General features: G+C 38.4%; 2 protein-coding genes across 4 annotated transcripts; both read left to right on the forward strand.

The window, feature by feature from the left end:
- Window positions 1-3,361: 3,361 nt before the first annotated feature.
- lrrc3ca (leucine rich repeat containing 3Ca) lies at window positions 3,362-7,439 on the forward strand. Of its 3 annotated transcripts, none has more exons than XM_028476583.1 (2): window positions 3,362-3,406; window positions 6,131-7,439. In XM_028476583.1, the coding sequence occupies exons 1-2, from the start codon at window positions 3,397-3,399 to the stop codon at window positions 6,997-6,999; spliced, it is 879 nt and encodes a 292-aa protein (XP_028332384.1). In that variant the 5' UTR covers window positions 3,362-3,396; the 3' UTR covers window positions 7,000-7,439. The 3 variants fall into 3 exon arrangements, with proteins under 3 accessions (XP_028332384.1, XP_028332385.1, XP_028332382.1); XM_028476584.1 differs by having other exon boundaries at window positions 3,374-3,792; XM_028476581.1 differs by having other exon boundaries at window positions 3,401-3,467.
- A 9,083-nt stretch (window positions 7,440-16,522) lies between these two features.
- On the forward strand, window positions 16,523-19,490 carry LOC114481764 (uncharacterized). The gene is made up of 5 exons (XM_028476801.1): window positions 16,523-16,630; window positions 16,904-17,085; window positions 18,306-18,413; window positions 18,538-18,678; window positions 18,771-19,490. The coding sequence occupies exons 2-5, from the start codon at window positions 16,924-16,926 to the stop codon at window positions 18,960-18,962; spliced, it is 603 nt and encodes a 200-aa protein (XP_028332602.1). The 5' UTR covers window positions 16,523-16,630; window positions 16,904-16,923; the 3' UTR covers window positions 18,963-19,490.
- Window positions 19,491-19,749: the final 259 nt, after the last annotated feature.

Consider the following 19,749-nt stretch of genomic DNA (forward strand, 5'->3'; position numbering starts at 1 on the left):
CTTCAATGACTAATACTTCTAGTTATCTTGCAGGATTTACAACAATGACCAGTACATCATGGAAAACAAGTGTGGCATGGTCTTTAGTGCACACACCCCTCCCTGGCCGTCACTGTGAATGTGTCTGAAAAACACAATAAGGGAGAGGGAAACATTAATTACATTAAAAAGGGCAGCAGGCAACAGTTTTGTAACCCTCTCCATCCTGCATGGCCGAAAATAGAAGCATAACATTTAAAATGTCATATTTTACAGCTTGTGACTCAGCTGTGACGATTGTTCTCACAGGATATGAGACGTGTTAGCGAGTGGTGTTCCATGTGCACGTGTTCCTTGGTGTGTCCCCAGGGAACGCAATCATGAATCAAAGCAATCATTTCATGAGTTCAATTTATATTAATCTATCTATGTTTCCTCTTTTAATCACTTTCAAGAATTGAGAACAACCCTAGACGTTCTCCACCCAAAATAATGACTAAAAAAACCAATATTCAAGCTTGCAGTTTGTAGATGCTTTTGACAACGCTGTGTATTGTTCCTCTCCGTCAGTCATTTCAAGTAATATCTTTGACACTTCTGTATCAGTCTTCTCACACTTTGAAACCCAGTCTCCTTACAGTAGAGCCCCATCTTTACTTGGCAGCATCAGAAAATCCTTTAAATGTATACTTCTTTTAGTTTTTTGATTTAAAAAAAGGTGAGAAAATAAATAAATAAATACAAAAATGAGAATTGTTGTATTCTCGAAGATATGTGCTCACATTGATCTTTCTTATTGGGATGGTTAACCTCACTGATTCATCTATTTTTATCAGCAAAAACACATATTCCCCTATTTTGAGGTGAAATATATGTTTTAAACCTTTCAAAAACCTCTTTGTTAGAACCCAAAAGCATGCAAACATGCTTTAAGCTTTTGAAGAATCTAAAAAGAAAACAGTAGCAGTTGAGATCAGCTTGAAGGAGAAGCTCATGCTTGGTTTGCACTGCACAGACAGTGCCCATTTAATGCCAACGTCTGTGGAGCATTTGAAGTAATCTGATAAATCTAGAAGGAGAAGTTTGACTGCCTGAGTGGCCTGCACTGCAGATGAGGAGACTGAGTAATCCTATTTTCTGCTGTTTTTCTCCTTGTCATATACGTTCTTCAACCTCCTCTGTTCTGCTAACAGACTCCCAACATCAAATGTAATATTTGCTGCACTTTCCACTGCTTAAAATGGCAGATAGTTAATATTTCTCTTGTCTCTGCCATTTACCATGCTCCTATTTTGGTTACTGTGACCTTCAAACTGATCCCACAATGCAACACGAGGCTGAGATGTCAAATAGGTCTATATAGCAATCTTGATTTAGAGCAAAAAAGATTGTCTCCATTTTCAGCGACGAGATTTTTTTTGGTAAATACACATCATTCGACAATAAATGTGCCTGATGATGAAGCCGTAATGGTTTCGGGGACCTGGTGGTTGTCATCAGGGCTCGTTCCATGATCATAGAGGGACTAAACAAAGAGTCGTGTAAAATGAACTTGGTGATGATGGGAAATGTTTTGATGAGCCATCATTAAAGTTGCTGAGCAAGCAGGGTTTCTATTCTGGTGCCACTTCTGGAACCTGATCAGACACTTCCACTCAAACTCCTGGTGCTTGATTTTCGGTTGCTGTAGGTCAGATTCGATAAGACCATAATAATTAGTCATTAGAGCAGCAATGTATATTTAGAAATAATGGAAGAAGAACAAATGAAAATAGAAGAAAAACCTATTGAAACAGTTCAAACATTTAGAAATATATACCTTAGTTTACATATAAACATGAGCATTTGTCTACTTGTGCAGACAAGACATTTTGTCAAAAGGCTACAACTATTAGCTTTAAGATATTAGCACATGGTATAGGACAGTGTTTCCCAAACTTTCCACAGTCCTGTACCCCTTCAGACATTTAACCTGAAGCCATGTCCCCCCTACTCTTGCACACTTAAAAACACAATAATGTAATGTGATATACAATATAGCCCTACAGTCAATTTTACCAATCCTGGTGAGGAACAATACATAATAATTACTAGGTGCAGGCCTGCGTCGCACTGCATTAGCTTATCACTGGCATTAGCATTATCTAGAACTAACCTAGGGATAGCAATAACCTTGCAATAGCATTAATCTAGCATCAAAATAGACAATAGCATTAACCTAGCATTAACATTAGCATAGCATTAATATTGACCTAGTATTAGCTTTAACATAGCATTATCATTAGCCTAGCAAGAGCAATAGCCTAGCAAGAGCAATAGCCTAGCAAGAGCAATAGCCTAGCATTTGCATTAACCTAGCAATGGCAATAACCGAGCAATAACATTAGCCTAGCATTTGCATTACCTAGCATTAACCTAGCAATGGCAATAACCTAGCAATAACATTACCCTAGCATTAACATTGTAATAGAATTAGCCTAGCATTTGCCTAGCATTAACATTGACCTAGCATTAGCGTTAACCTAGCATTAGCCTAGCATTAGTATTTACCTAGCATTAGCCTAGCAATAACAATAACTTAGCATCAGCCTTGCATTAGAATTAGCCTAGCAATTGCATAAGCCTAGCATTAACATTACCTGCTCTATTTATATTCTAGTTTCCAATGTTGTCATTGTTTTTAGCCTAGGGTATAGGATATTTTCATTACAATTTTACTTCTAGAGCAATAGCCCTGTTATTTAAAGACTATTTGACTATGTTTAATCCAAATGAATGAGATAACTGTCAAACTCTGAATGAACCAAACTCAGCCCCGCAAAGCATGAGGGAAGAAAGAAATTATTATTTTTTTATTAATCCATATAGTTCAGTTGATTGTGACTGAATCCTTTACACGTGTCTTGAGTAGGTTCAATGGGGGGTGGGGGTAAAATTGTGTTAGGAGCCACAAAATACTGTTACTTTACACTTATTTACAAAAAATTGATTTATACGATCATTATGCTCTATCGTTGTTTTTCAGTCGTTTTCAAAATGTTGTAGTTGGACAAAGGGGGTACTTGAGCCTAAAAAGTTTAACTACTGTTTATTTAGGCCATAATATTGTTAACATTGCACTTTTCCTTTATGCTTAATTTAAGCTTATGGTCTGGCCACCTCCACCAACCTGAGCTGGAGCTTTAAGCTCCCTGGGTAGAATTATAGGAACACCCCTACTTTATTAGTGTTCGTTCGTGTTCTGATTGTACTTTCTTATCAGCTGCCAGCAGACAGGAAAAGTGGACCGGAGAGGGCTGGAGATCCGCCGCCCTGCGCCACCAGGTGGAAACCAGGCGCTGGTCCGATATGAGTTGAATGTTCGCTGCCCTGTTGTATGAGATCACTCCTCCCTTTCAGAGTCACTCACACCAAACAATGGATGCAAGTGAGTGAACGCGAGGGTTATATATCTACACTCCTCCAGCTCCGCAGCTCTCCAAGACTCCGTGCGTAAAAGCACTGCGCACTAAATTCACGCGTCCGTTTTGCAAAAAACTCAGCATCGGTTGATTTCTTGAACGATACAGGTGGATCCGTTTTATTGAGACACTGCTGTCAGTCACAGTTTAGTAGTTGCGGGGAAACTAAAAAGGCAACACTGAGCCTGAGTGCAGAAGCTTCAGCGGTGCGTCGCGGATCTCATATGGCACAAGTTGAAGAAGCAGGCAGAGGAACGAATGGAAATCTATAGCGTTGTCATCAGTGGGTGATATTATCTTGGACTGCTTCCTGAACAGATCATGGAACGAAAAGGGAATGACTGACAAAGGGGTGAGTGTGTGTGTGTGTGAGTGATGCTGCCCTATAATAATGCGCCCTTTTTCTTTATTTACATCCATTAAATATCCAAGCTAAGTGCAGGACCCTTTTTTTATTCACGTGACTTCAGTTTTAAACTGCACCCAAACAAAAGTAAAAGGCAAACTTTTGTGTATGTTGTGAATTTAGAAGTAGATTTTTTGCATTAATTTTCCAAGAAAGAAAAAAAATAACTGCGTGTGTGTGTGTTTGTGTGTGTGTGTGTGTGTGCACAAAGTGCTTTGGAGTGACAAGTTTAGAGGAAAAACTCATCACTGCTTCACAGACAGACAGGCAGCACAAATACAAATACTCATCATTATGAAATGTTTACTTAATAGAATGAATGTCAGAAAAATGCCAGAATCATGCATTTAAACGCATTTTATTTCACTATTTATGATCAGATCTGGATGTGGATTCTGGAGACTAATTATTGTTTTTCATAACTAGTACCTTGGAGTTGATTTAGTTAATAAAGAAAGAAAGAAATAGAACAGTGGCTGGATTTTTTTTTTTTTTTTTAAAGTTGTATTTATAACATGCAATAAAGCTATTTATAGCATGAAATAAAGCATAATATGATTTGTTAGAGAGGAAGACAATTAAATTACCGAGGAAGTGTCTGACAAAGCACTCCCTACAAAAGAAAGGGGTCAACACATGCAGCCTCGTCATTCTACAAAGTATAGAAACACTATTATTAACTTTTATTCATTTTAGACCATCTGCTTCTATATAAGAGCACCAACAGATTTTTATTTTATTTTATTTTTTGCATTTATCTGATTCATATATCCTGTAATTATCATGTCCGTCTTCCTCCTGGTTGTCTCCAACAGCTGCTTTTGTGATGGATCACGTAACGTTTGCCCCTTTCCCCTGATATCTAATCAGTGTCAATGTTCTCTCTGTTGTAACTGCAATGTTACCCATCTCCTTAAATCTTCTTGATATCCGTGTTTCTCTTACAACCTTATTCTCATGTGTCCAATTTCCCTGCTTGCCCACATGATTATCTCCCTACGTCAATGGCCCTCAGCCTCCTCTTGCCCATTAGAGAAATATCAGGCTGACATGATTAGTGATGGGTAAAGTAAAGCCTTTAGCACGCCAGCCTTGCAACCTTCTAGCTTTAAATAAGACTCCAATCACATGTAATGGCAGATTTTTAGTGCAGTCGAGCAGGCATCTGTGGCTCATTGACAAATCGCCTCACCCCCCCCCCCCCCTCCCGTGGACACACAAGCACAACCATACACATGTACATGACCCGAGCCATTGCACACTGTTTGAACACAGCCAATGTCATGTGATACTCAGAGGTACTTAGAGATCGATTTCATTTTTTAATCTTGGTAAGTGGATTTTGTCCGTACAGCAAAATTTCGAAGGATGGTTGAATTACTTGTTTCTTTTGGTCTTAAACACAGCATGTGACTTTTACTTTGTTGGTGTTGATACAAAGCAGGGATACATTTGTTGAACAATCCTAAAAATAATTCATATTGATATGACCCAAAATTCATTTTCCCAAACTGTAAAGTCACACGTTTATTACTCTTGCTACTTTCTTATTCACCATTAATGATTGTTATGTAAATACAATTCAACAGTAGATGTAAACTCATCTGGATATCATGGAAAATCTAGAGCAATAGAACAGATATGACATAATTTTCATAGTTTTACTTTATGATGACATTTTTAACTGTTTTTTTTTTTTTCTTTTACAAAATCTCTCCTGTTCGTATGATATTATGAGCATGATTTTGTGTGTTTTACCAAATTATGGTTTGGATGATTGGGGATTGCATAGGTGGATTGGTGTATAGAAAACAGATGAAGCCCCCTTTTTTCTCCAATATCTTAAATAAAAAAAAAAAGAAGGGTAACGTATAATAAGCAGTTGTGCTTTTCCATTTCTTTTTTAAAACAAGTCTTAAAATATGTGATGGTCAGAATAAAACCCCTCTGTGCTGTAAAATTCTGCTTTACATTTATATGGTACATTTTGCTCTTCAGATAGTGTTATACAACCTAGTTTAATGCCATAGCCCTGCACTGCAGGCACAGTGGCACCAAAGAGTCTTCTTAGCTTGTTTATTGTGCTGAGAAGAAGAAGAAGCAAATGTTTCATCCTCTTCTTGAAATGAGCAGGCTGCAGTCCTGCTGCTTCCACACAAGAGTAAGATACTGGTGCACAAATGATTGTACTATTGCTCACAAAGAATACTGGTAACTATTGTAAAGGTATTTGACATCCCTTTGTTCACCAGCTTTGTGGTGCTCTGTTGTTTTTGTGTCGCAGGCTCACGAGTTAACAGGGAGATTGATGGTGACCGCAGCCCGAGTGGCCGTACTGGAGCATGCCTGCGTACAAAAATGGCCTTGCCTGCAGACTGGCTACTACGCCACTCAGTGGTCATGTGTTTGCTGCTACACAGCCTGGTGCTAATGACCTTCTGCTTTCATCATGCTGCCACCAGTTGTTCCAAGAGCTGCTATTGCTCTGAGAGCGAGAATGGAGGAAAAACGGTTCGCTGCAGCAATCTGCAGCTCACTGAGATCCCGCAAGACATCCCCAATGATACAATGCGTGTCTACTTGGACTTCAACCTCATCGCTACAATCCCAGCTAATGCTTTTGTAGGCTTACCCCACCTGGTGGAACTGGACCTGTCTCACAATGAACTACGGCAGCTAGAACCAGGAGCTTTCCGAGGCCTCAGCTCCTCACTAAGGTTCCTGGACTTGTCCTTTAACAAGTTAATCAACTTCAATGCTGAGGCGTTTGAGGGTCTTCAAGCCTATGCCAACCTATCAAACAATCCATGGCACTGTGACTGCAATTTGCAGATGGCCATGCCCCACGTGGACCTGGAGACTATATCACTGACAGACATTGTGTGCCAGACTTCTGATCCAGAGGAAATAGGAGTTCAAGGACTTGCCTTTCTCTTGGTTCCAGATGTAGACCTATGTGCAGTGATGAAGAGGACTACAGACGTGGCCATGCTGGTTGTTATGTTCTGTTGGTTCACCATGGTCATCTCCTACCTGGTCTACTATGTACGGGCTAATCAGGAAGATGCTCGCAGACATTTGGAGTATTTAAAGTCATTGCCCAGTAGGCAGGTGAATTCAGAGGAATCATCCACTATTAGTACTGTGGTATAAGCTCAACAGGGCACGTGATCATTGCAAAAATATCACGATGATGTCCAAGCTGTTCTGACAAGGGCGTCATCTGTCTCTGTTTTGCTGGCTGCTGTAGTGGAGCCAAGATAGACCATAAAACATGGTCTGCACAAAAAAAACTGGCAGATACAACCAAGCAGAGATGAATTATTTAGCTCTGTGCTGCCCATTAGAATGTTTTGTTGACTGACGTTATGGTGTTATCTGTGGGCTAAGAAATAAAAGTGAGATTTCTACATGGAATACAAAATATATATATCCAGCAGTGAGTAAGTGTACTATGTTGATGTAGTCTGTGCAGCAGGAAACATCACAACACAGTGAATATGGCAACATCAGAAAGAGAAAACTCTGTCTTACTGTTTTACATCCAAACCCTGAGGGTATTTATCTGTATTATTAAAGATGAATGTACGTTTTACTGTTGCTGCTTCTTTCTGGCAATTTTGTTCACTGCACTCAATCACACCAAATCAATCCAGATAGTTTCCAGGAAATGCTTGTTCAGTTGATGTCTGAAGAATGGGATTGGTGTGTGTGTGTCAGCTATTCTTTGAAGCTTTGGAAATTAAGCCAGCCATCTTTACTGACACTAGAAGCACTTATCGGACTGGCTTGTGCTTTCACAATACAAGCATTATATGGGAATCTTATGCAAGCTCATTCCTTTGGCTGTGAGATTTTCAATAAATCCATACACTCCAGGCTGCATGCATGTGTGGGGATCTAATTGACTCATAAAATGAGTAGTCAATATGCCAATGATTAGTCAGTTATCTTTGTCCATGTCGTGCAGGGGATGGGGAATGCACCATCAGGACTGGAGTCAGTATTGATTGAACAAATTTCAGGGTTTTGTCGGCCAGCAAGAACCAGCTCCTAGCAGGAGCCATGTTGTACACAGTTTTATCTTTATTTGAGAAAGAGTCATTTAAGAGGCATTCCTAAGATGATTGCCCTATAAATTTTAGCTCTGAAGGAAAGGTAATCCAAACAGAGGGATGATAGAAAAAGACCTTCAGCAAACATTCATTACTTTCACCCTCTCAGAAGAGTAATTAAGACAACACAAAGGAATCCGTCAATCTCTCACCTGGTTATCGACACTGAACCTCTGCTCCTGACATGTCATTTTTTCATGTGCCTTTAACAAGACTCAAGGGTGTGTTTCCATACCATATTCTGTAATGCGATTATCCATTTCATCCAAAAAGCATCTAAAAGCCAGAGTTCGATGTTGGTTCAATTTAAATAGGCACACAGGAAGCTGAGAATATCATTTTCAGAGGAGCTGTCTGATCTTTCCTGGAGAAAATATCGATACAAGCAGCAACCACTAACAGAGGAAATGCATTGAGTTAAGGTATAATCCAGTCTATATTAGACCACAACATCAGATGAGTGTCCATCTTTTGCACAATGGAATGCAGTTGGAGCACAATGCTGAATAATTAAAATATACCATAGTTGTTTAAAGATGTGAGGAAGGATTTGTCAACAAGAGCTTTCCTGTATTGAACACTCTAACGCATCAAAAGCAAGAGAAGACCTAATAAATCCTTCATGATATTTACCCATAAAGAATCTGCAGAAAAAAGTAATGGAAATCCCCCTTTTTCTTTAGGATGGGAGAAAGCCACAAGAGATATTCTACTCCTGTATTTATACTTTTGGATGGGTAAAAAAAGAGTTAGATTACTATTGCAACAACACATCTTTAGTACAGTAGTCAACCAAAATGAGCTGAGGTCTTTATACATCAAATAGTTTCTAGTAGTCGGTTGATTTTTAAAGGAATATTTCAAAGGAGAATTTATGCTTCAGGTGTTACCGTTGGCTAAGCTAACAGTTAGTCCTTTAGAAAAAGGTTGTAAATTAAAATGTTCTGCAACATTTAGCAAATACATTTTAAATATTTGTAATGTCTTCTAAAACATTCTGCCAAAAACTTTTTTTAACATTAATAATTTGTTAAAGTTCATTGGTGGTTGTGGTTCAATCGCAATGGACTTTGGTTTGCTTTCCAAAGAAAGTGTCTATTTGTATGGTTGCCATACGAACAACCCCTGGTGCTATTGGTACAGTTACCGAAGTACACGTACGTAGCGTCGTAGGGTTAGGGTTAGGTTTAGGTTATAACCCAATATCACAACAATTTGTTAGGGTTAGGGATAGCCTTAGTCACGCGTCCTAAACTGGCCAATGACTGACCTATCACGTGACCTAAACTGGCCAAATAGGGGCGCTGCGTACAGATAGAATGTCGGTATATTGATAAGGCAACCGTACAGATAGCCACTGCCCTTTCCAAAAACATCACGGTGGCCTTAGGACTTGAGTGCAAATTTGTAAATAAATGTAAATATTTCTGTAGTCCTACAATGGACTTGCAACCTGTTCAGATTCTACTTTGAGTGAACTGGGAACAGTGGTCCCATGATCTATCCTTAGTTGTAAAAGTAAAAGAAAAGAAAAGAAAGTGTCAATTTGTACGGTTGCCGTACGGACATCCTCCTGTGCGATTGGTACAGTTACCGAAGTATAAGTTTGTACATAGGGTTAGGGTTAGAGTTAGGTTTAGGGTTCGGGTTAGGTTGTAACCCAATATCGCAATAATTTCTAGGGTTAGGGTTAAAGTTAGGTTTAAGGTAACATTTAGTCTTAGTCACATGACCTAAACTGGCCAATGACTGACCTATCATGTACCCTAAACTGGCCAATGAATGACCTATCACATGCCCGAAATTGGCCAAATAGGGGCGCTGCTTATGGATAGAATGTCGGTATATTGATACGGCAACCTTAAAGATAGCCACTGCCGAAAGAAAAAGTGATGCATCAAAGAATGCTGCTTAGCTTAGTTTGTGTTGAAACAGACTGATAAAGTTGACTAAGATGATAAGACTCAAAGCAGTTTGAGTCATAAATCCATGCATCCCCATATTGGTAAGTAACCTTTAATAAAAGGTTTATCTACCAAATGCTATTTTAGACATTTTCCTATGACTTTTTCCTCCGTTCATATCTTATCAAATGCAGTCAATACTTTAGTCTTTCTTTGGTTGGTTGAACAAAACTCAGCGATAATGATCTTTGCAGAGGCAATCCTAAGGAAGCCCAGACGCAACCTCCCATGACGAGCAGGTGGATGAACAACACTAAAAAATAGATGGTAAGCGTCACTCTCTGACATTTCCTGCAGTACACACATGCACATGTACACATACACACACACACACACGGACATGCACATACAGACAACAACCTAGTGCTCACAGAGCGTTAAATCCTAAAACTAGCCACACTCTTGTGTTTCAGTTCTTTTTCTTCAGCCAGTGTATGAAAGTGTGCACATTCTTTGTTCACCTGTATGTTTGACAGGTGTGTCTGCATGGTGGGAATGAGTGTGTAATGTGTATGTAATGTAACACCTCCCCCCCCTCCAGCACACAGAAAAACCTCTGGGGTTAATTTAAATTGCAGCCCAGCTCAGTTTGCCCTGCTTGCTACCTTAGACATGTTACACTGGTGTGAGCATTACAACTGCTGGGTAATGGGACACAAAGTGGGGGATAAGGTGACGCATTCAATCGCACTAAGCACAGTCCTGTTTGGGATATGGTTGCAGGTGAAAATGTTTTTCAGCCATTGTTCAACTCTACTTTCAGCTAAAAATATAAGAGTTGAGATTAACATTTTTTTACGTAACGTACAGACTGAATAATGTTGGGAGAACAATAGCCATTATTTTATATTCTGTGTCCCTTTTATCAAATAAAAGGTCTTTTAAGCTTTTAATCCCAGTTCAAATCCAGGACAAGGCTTGGTACATCCTGGACAAGCCGTAGGACCGAATCTCATTCAGTCCTAAAAGTTCATTGGAAGCTCCATTAACACAGAATACATGTTTTTGGAATGTGGGAGGCAAACAGGGGTCAAGAAGATAACACAAGCATGGGGAGAACATGCTAACTCCACCACATAAAAGAGTCACCTTCACTCTGTGTGTGGCAGACTGCCCCCTGTGGTGGAAAGTGTGAAACTGTGAGACATTTGTTGGTCTATCCATCAATTTAATCTGAATCAGACACTGACTCAGGATCAGTGACGTGCTGTGAGCACTAGGGTTGGGTAGGCAGAGCGTGGCAAATCGAGAACACCAATGTCAACACCAATGACAATTCCATATGTTTCTGTTGGAAAATGTTAATTCAATTCTATTCAACTTTATTTGTATAAAGCAATTAACAACAATTCATAATGAGAAAGAAAAAACCCAACAAAATCCACAAGAACAAGTATTTAGCCATCTAACAATATCATAATCATAAAACACCATTAAAGAAACATAAACAATTATTCAATAGCAGCCTCCATACTCTCCCAACAAGATATATCTCATGACACGACAGCGCATGTTTGTGTTGGAAACACAGAAACACGGAGAAAATGACAATAACAACAACAACTAAGAACAGCCTCAGCGAGGCGCAGCCACAAAGCCAATTCTTCCTTTCACTGTGAAAAATACGAACAATTTTCTGACCGTACCTTTGCTGAAGGTCTGGTAGCTCAGGAGTTGGTCTCCCATCTTTTAAAAGCTGTCGTTTTTCCTCAAAAGAGTGTTTCTTTATTGTCCCTGTAGTGTTATCCCGCCCACTCGCTAAAGAACGTAGCAGCTGCGGCCACATTGTAACAATTTACTAATGCACTGTGAACTTACGTATAGCATTTAGCATAACACGGTTACGTCAAAAGGCAGCGTAGAGAGTTGCCTTTGGACGTAAATGGTTTTCTTCTTGGGGAACTGACTGCGCATGCGTAAACACATAAAAACACGCTATGGGAACAGAGGCAGAGCAGCAATGTGCTTTTGGTAGGGGGTGTGGCCTCCTCCTGCTTACAGCGGAGTGAGACTGTGCAGCGTCTCTGCCGTACCAGGAAATAGCGATGTTTAGCCATTTGGTCTATGAAACGCACAAAATGCTGACACTTTCAAACTTATAGGTACTGTAGGCTATCGGAAATGAAAAAATAAAATCATTTATAATTATATTATAATTAAAACAAATAATCAAAATATCAATTCACCCTTGGGTAGGCACTGCCTACCTTGCCTACCCTGACTGCACGTCACTGCTCAGGATGTAAAATATGAAGGTGTGTCTTTGCCCTGCAATTTCACCAAGTTTCCCACACCCTGAAACAGTAAAGCTGGATGTATGGACTGTGATCTTTGTGTTGTTTAATATGTATACAGTTTGCACAATTTATAATTCACCAGCATTTCAAGTTTCCTACTTAGGACTCCTCACTGATCAGATGAGATGTAAGACGTCTACAAGGAAAGAAAATGAAACCTTCTAAATATCCTTTCTTTTAAGGAACAATGGTTAATCTTATATTGCCCAATCTCTGCATGTAACTTATCAGCAGGGCTAACTTTCAAGTGACTTGTATTTTGAAAAAACCCACAACAGTGGAAAATACTATCTCAAATGACTAACGTGATGCAATAGAAAACACGTGGCCCTGTAGACCAGGCCCGCTGGTTGTTCTGTTATTATAGTCACTACGAAAAGAGGAAAGTGTTACAATATTTAGCAACAAAGGGTAATCTCTTCTTTCGGTTCTGCAGCAGACATGTGGGGAGACGGTTTGGTTGGTTGGCCTGAATCTTCAGTCTCTCTTTACTTTGATTTGCTTGAGTTTATGTTGTGATATCAATAGAATTACTTTAAATTGGGATTTGGGTTACCATATGTGTTGCTGTCTCCGCTTTCATCAGGCCTTGGAGGGTACCATAACAACAGCAGGTCATAAAACTAGGGACTCCTAGTTGCTGCTCCCCATTGCACAGCCTGATCTCATCCACACGTAGGAACTTTTTTGATGAAATTGAGGCATAAAACATATTTACATATAGTCTTAATCATATTTCATGCCCTTTATGGGACAGTTGAAGTGGTGCTAGTTTGGCGGGACAAAAACTCGACAAAATTCTTAAAGATAACTGTTATAGTACTGATATAGGTAGTAAAGGTGAAGGAGCATGACATTTGCATACTAATACCAGTGACCAAAAATGGATAATTTTACATATTTACTAAATTCTTTTTCCCCCAGATATTTTGAATCTCACTATATCAAAAAACTAAAAATGGCGAATGGTATATTGTAAAGAGTTCGACAACCTGAGTATTAGTTTTCTACCTAATACTCTCATAATAGCTTTGAATGCTGGATAAAATGATTAAATAAAAGCAAACTGCTTGGACACCTGAGAAGAGAAAACTATGACAGAATCCCAGTTTTGCTTCTGATTGTACAAAGAAAAATGACATTATATGACATTCTAGCGTGATTTTATTCATTTTTCTTATTATAAGAGGTTTTGTTCACTGGGATTTTGAATTGAAAAACTTTAAGGTGGGGCCAAGAGATTTTATTTTACCTTTAAGAAGAGGCACACAAATAAAAAGAAAGATAAATGGGAGCGAGAAGAAGAAGAAGAAGAAGAAGCTATTTAAAGGTTATTAAATTAATGACAGATTTATGTTTGTGTAACCACCAGAGGGCATCCTTAACAATACAATCCAGTGACATGTTCAACATGTTCAGACAAAAACCAGTAATCTCACTTTGCCAACAGCACACTGGTTATTCATAATAATTAAATTACATTTCCTCTTTTTTACTCTCACATTGTCATTGTTATTCATACATTAATATCTATAACATTACGTTTTGAAACAGTTAAAATTACACTAAGCTATAGGCAACATGTGATTCTGTGCCATACCATGTTAAATTGACATTTGCTTTATTTTTATAGTCAATAAATTGATCAAAACAGATGATAAACTTCCTGTATTTGACCCAAATTTACAGCTGCCTTAAAGGTGAATATTTCAAAATGCTATATTACTCTTTATAAAAACCAAAATTTCATGTCTACAGTCCTCTGAATGCAGGACCACATTTCCAGGTATTGTATCAGTTCTTTATTTGTACATGTATAGATTCTGTTAAAACGTTTGCAGAGAAAAAACGATTGGTTAAATTTCTCAGAAAACCTCTAAAAATAAAAAATAAGTAAATAAATAAAAATAAAAGGATGACAGGGACGATCAAAAGAAGTAAGTCAGAAACATGAAGTTCCTCCTAAAAATTCAGTAAAAAGTACAATGACTTGACACTTTCAGTTCCAATTACTTTCTTTGATTTGTTGGAGAAAAAGCCCATTGTCGTAAGGTGATTTTTTTTTCCTTTGTCGAAAACAAAACTACAAAATCTCTCCTTCTTTCTTTCTTGAAATGTTATTATATGTTATATTTGTCAATAGAAAAGTGGTATTTCATTTAAAACACTTGAAAGTAAAGTTAGTGTTGCTGCACTGAAGATTGCTTTATCTTAGCAAAAAGTTAAAAAAGTTGTACAGTCCTTCCACAACAAAAACATATAGACTAGGGGGTCCCGATCCGGAAAATTAATATGACATTTTATCGTAATGCATCTAAAATCTCCGATATACAGTATATTATATTATATTTATTCAATTGTAGAATACTGTTGATATTATGTTGAAGGTTAAAATGTATGTAACCAATTGGTTAATAATAAATGGGTCAGTTTTTCTCATCCCTACTGTTGCTGACTACTGTTCTCTGTTTGAGTGACATCACTTGATCAAGTGTTTTCTAACATTCCACACTACAAAATAAGTAATAAAATCATGTATGATTCATGCTGATATCGCATCGGATCGATATCGACAATACGCAAGGCGACAATATTGATATCGTATCAGAAGTGAAAAAATTTGCATCGGGACATCTCTAATATAGACTATATTTTAGTTTATCCTGCGTTTACATTCAGGATATACAGTAAATACGTTCACTTAACCCAGGTGATTTTAGACAGAATACGTTCACGCTCCTATAACAGTGGTGGAGATTGACCAAAAACAAAAGAGTTGCTGCAGAAAAAAGAAACGGGAAGAAAAGAACACAGGCAGGAAACGAGTCAGTCCATCAAATGTAAATCTTTTTCTTTCCTAAAGGTTGTCATCGTCCTTTAATAATATTTCTTTCCTAAACGCAGCTGTCAGATCTGCACCAATCAGGAACTTCTAACAATAGGCAGGCCATCTTCCAAGTCAGGAGCTGGGACTTTTATACTCGCTCAGATCTTATCTACTTTATAACCTGGTCCCGACCAGGTTAGTCATTCAGCTTAAGTTACCATGGTGATTTAGCCCGGTAAGAAGTTATCCAGCTTCGTAGTACAGCACACACCAACAAAAATCTTGTAGGTTAGCACGATAAGAGGATATCCAGCTTCGTAGTACAGGCCCGAAATAATCTTTGGGATTGGGAACCTTGTTTATGCTATACATTTGTACACGTATAGTGGAACTGATTGGAAATATAAAAAAAATTTAAATTGAAGAAAATAAAAAGAGAATCAGTGTTAGTTTTGGTCACAAAAAAATTTCCATCATTGTTTTTGTTGACTACATTTGTCAAGAGACAATAACTAGACTATGACTAATAAGACGAAAACTATATCAACATATATTGGTATTTTGGCAGTAGCTATCCTTACGGTTGCCGTATCAATATACCGACATTCTAGCCATACACAGTGCCCCTCATTGGCCAGTTTAGGTCACGTGACGAAGACTAAACCTTATCGTAAACCTAATCCGAACCCTAAAAATTGTTACAATATAGGGTTATAGCCTAACCCTAATCCTAAACCCAACCCTAAGACGCTACGTACGTGTACTTTGGTAAATGTACCAATAGCATCGGGGGTTGTCCGTAAGACACTTTCAATAAAAAATGTAGCTATAAATTTGTCACATGGGATGAAATCCAATCTAAACTCGTGATCATGTGGTTTTACCCATTGATTACATCAAATATTTTATAGCATCATAACCATCCCATATCAGGTTGATCAATGGTAATTGAATCTTTAGTTGACTATATCTGTAACAGATTTAGTCGACTAAAATCTTGATGTCATTTAGTTGACTTAAACTAGACCACAACTGAAATCGTCCTGATGACTACGTTTTGAATTAAAACAAGTGGCAGTATTTAGTCAAAAGACTATGGTAAAATCTTAAAATCAGAATTTGTTGTCACAATCAACACTGAATAGAATAAAAGGAAACAATGTAAAAATAAAATAATCCCATTGTCCGAAGAATAAGAAACAAAAATCTGGGATTTCTGATGATGTCAAACTACTAAAAAAAAAAACTAAAAAAAAAAAAAATTGTGTCATGACTTCGTACGAACTAAGATTGGGAAATCCCTTCTCAAGCCTATATAAATGACAATATGGTGTAGTATCAATACTGAATAGTGTTCACTCCAGGTCAGGACCTTCCCCTACTACAGAGGCCATGCACATCCTGATTGGTGAGTAGTGATGTCATCCTTGTAAAATGCCACTGATGTTGAGCAGTGGCAGACACAGACTGAGGGGGAAGTGGACTGCATTCCATCACCGTCACACTAGGACCTTATCAAGCGCTTATCAGGACCATATCCAGAGATTATCAGGACTATAGGTTTATTTAGATCTACTGCAGGTATGGAGATGTGAACGTGTTCCTACAACTACTCCAACTTTTACTTTGACTATGTTTAACTCATGCACTTACTTTAATTGGGCTTTGGCTTGTTGTTATGGTGACTATTCTTAATCTGAACCCTGAAGGAGGGCAAGCTCAGCTCTGCAGGGAGAGAGGGGGAGAGGGAGAGAGAGAGAGAGAGAGAGAGAGGGCTTTGTTCTGCGTGATCACACACGCATGCACGATTGTTTTTGACGCACTGCCTCCTTCCTCCTTCCTCCTTCCCCACAGTCTTCGCTCTGCCCTGCTTCATGGCCACGGCGGCCCGCAGCGCTCCTCTGCCCGGCCCCACGGGCACCGCTCCACTTGTTGAGCAGCCGCAGTTCCAGGAGATCGTCCAGAGGAGCCGCAGCTTGACGCAGAAGATCCTGACGTCCATCCCCGACACGCACACGTCCTGCGTCCATGCAGAGGTGAGTCTCAGCCGATCCTGCTCATGTCTGCCGGCTGCAATGTTTGTTTGGCCCGTGGCGAGTTATTGATAAGAGCACAGTGCAGATTTAGGGTGTCAAACCCCAGGGACGCGGCCCAACTCTCGACCATTAGAACAGATCGAGCACACAAAGTAAAAACTACAAGGAAATGATTAGTCATTATAAAAAACACAAAACTATGATAGTTGATATTAATAAGAGCACCGAAAGCGCAAAACTAAATCTTTTTTTTTTTTAAAAAAATACAAAAATCGCAATGAAATGCGTAATACGGAGCCGATTTGGATGAAAACTGACATAACTAAGTGTAATTTCATAAAGATGAGTCAATTACAAAGCAAGATGATTATTTAGCTTTTCCCAATAATGAGAGATACGAATTTTCCTAACACTTTACTGGAAGATTTATACGTATAGCTGTGTTCACGCCGAATGCATCTTCTGTGGCACCGGACGCATCTGCCGTACGAAACGTACGTGTTACTAGTTACAAGTAAAGTGTTACTAAATTTTTTAATTTTTGAAAGTGATCCAAAATCTGTGTATTCATCCGGATCCCCTCCCAAATTAAATGGAATCTTCCATTGAGCTGATGTCCTTAAAATAAAAGTAGTTTAATGTGATTACTATTTTAAATTAGCCCACAAATCTATTTTTGAGGTTCTTAAACATTACAGAATAAGTACATGTAAGTACTGTAATTGTGTAATTTTTAAAAAATAATTTTAGCATACAGGAAACTATTCCAAAGTGACTAAGCACATTTAAAACAGTTTTACAGTCAACATTTCTCAGTTCCTGTTATTTACTGACATATTAAAGCACGCAATGTCCTTTGGTGTGTGTGTGTGGTTTTTTTTTTAAATGTACTATTTTGTTGCATCGTGTTGCACTATCTGTGTATGTGAAATGACACATTATGGTTTTTCTTACTTAAGAACGAGAACCCATTGAACCTAATGCCTTTTTACATGCAATGGAGGAAATATTTGTTTACCTGCTTGGTGTTGCTCTACGTATAATTAAATACTTAATGATCTTTTGGAATCGAAAAATACCCCGACATGATTTAAATGAGAAATATCTACTGTAAACAACTACCGTAACTTGTTTTTTTGGTACTTAGTTATTTACAGTATGTCAGTTTGTTTTTAAATCACCATGCTTGAATCGGAATGTGACATATTTTTCTCCTTCAGACTCTACAACTCAACTCGACAGAAAACTCCAAACTCAGCAGAATGGCAGCCATCATCCGAATCCCAACGATTCCTGTGCTCAAAGTGGTGTCAGAAAACGTCACTCTGGTACGAAGCTTTGAGTCCATGAGATGAGATTTTTTGTTTTAAACCAAAATTAAATTAAAAATAGAAAGAAAAAAAAAAACAGGTAACATGATAAGCATGTTTGTTTCCTTTCCTTTTCCATCAGGAGAGCAGCCTGCGACTGATGCACGAGGGTCTGCAGCTGCACCGTGCATCCCTGACTCTGCTGTCAGCACGCCTGGAGAACAACGAGGAACTGACAAAGCTCATTTCTGACATCAGAGACCTGCTCGTTCAGATAAACAAGGTAACAAGTATTTTCTTTTTTTTCATCACCTCCCTGAAAGATGTTTCTCATATTCTATTAACTCCATCACATTGTCTGTCTGTGCTCGACAGATGATGAACATGGCTAAAACAGAAGGGAGCGTGCAGCCCAGCCCGACTACGGTGGACCTGCATCTACCAGGCGAATATGAGGTCCAGGTAGCAGTACACCTGACACTAGTGCAGCTGCAGTCCTTTGGCCAGGACATGGTCCGCTGCCTCCGGAGCCTCGACCTGACCGATGACAAGGAGGCAGAGAGCTGATGATGACTTCGGCTCATACAGTATCTGCTTTGGACTCGTGTCCAAACTTAATTGTTCTACCATTTTTTCTATGGTACTTATTTTTCTAACCATCTAAGAGTATTTATTTATCTATTTATATATTTATTTTAAAAAAAAGTTTCCATATTTACATATTTATTACCTGCCTTACATCATGCCAAAAAGAAACTGTAAATTCTTGTTTGTTTTTTTTCAATAATAAAATGAATAATCAACACTAAAGGACAGTTTTGTGCTTATATTTTCAACGGGAGGTTTTCTCATCAGTGAAAATGAAACTGAAGTGACGGCAAGTCAAAGATTACATAAAGACCGTGGTGCCAACATTTCTGAGTAACTCAAAGGCAGTGTTGCAAGCGATGGATGACCTGTGTCAGTCAGAGGTCTGTCATGTGTTATCCTGATGAGCATGTGGTCACTGTGATTCATGGACAGTCAGGCATTATTTTACACTAACTCCCAAAAGTGACATAAAATGTAATTATTTTGTATTCACCGGTATTTTTTCCACCCTATGTCTAAGTTTTTTGGCTTATGTTGACACTACATGTAGTGCAATGTTTTCCTGTAAAAACAAAACTTAAAAAAAGTCTGTTTTTTCCCCTACATATTATGAAAAACCGATATGTGCTGTTTTCTGACGTGTAAAAAACAAAATCATATTGTTATTTTCATAACTGAAGTTGAATTAGATTTCTTAATTTGTACAGATCATCATGTGGAACATAAATCAGGTTAAAAGTAGACTTAACGTGTTTATGATGAT

The sequence above is a fragment of the Gouania willdenowi genome, chromosome 19 (genome assembly GCF_900634775.1).
Source record: "Gouania willdenowi chromosome 19, fGouWil2.1, whole genome shotgun sequence".
NCBI classification, from domain to species: Eukaryota; Metazoa; Chordata; class Actinopteri; order Blenniiformes; family Gobiesocidae; genus Gouania; species Gouania willdenowi.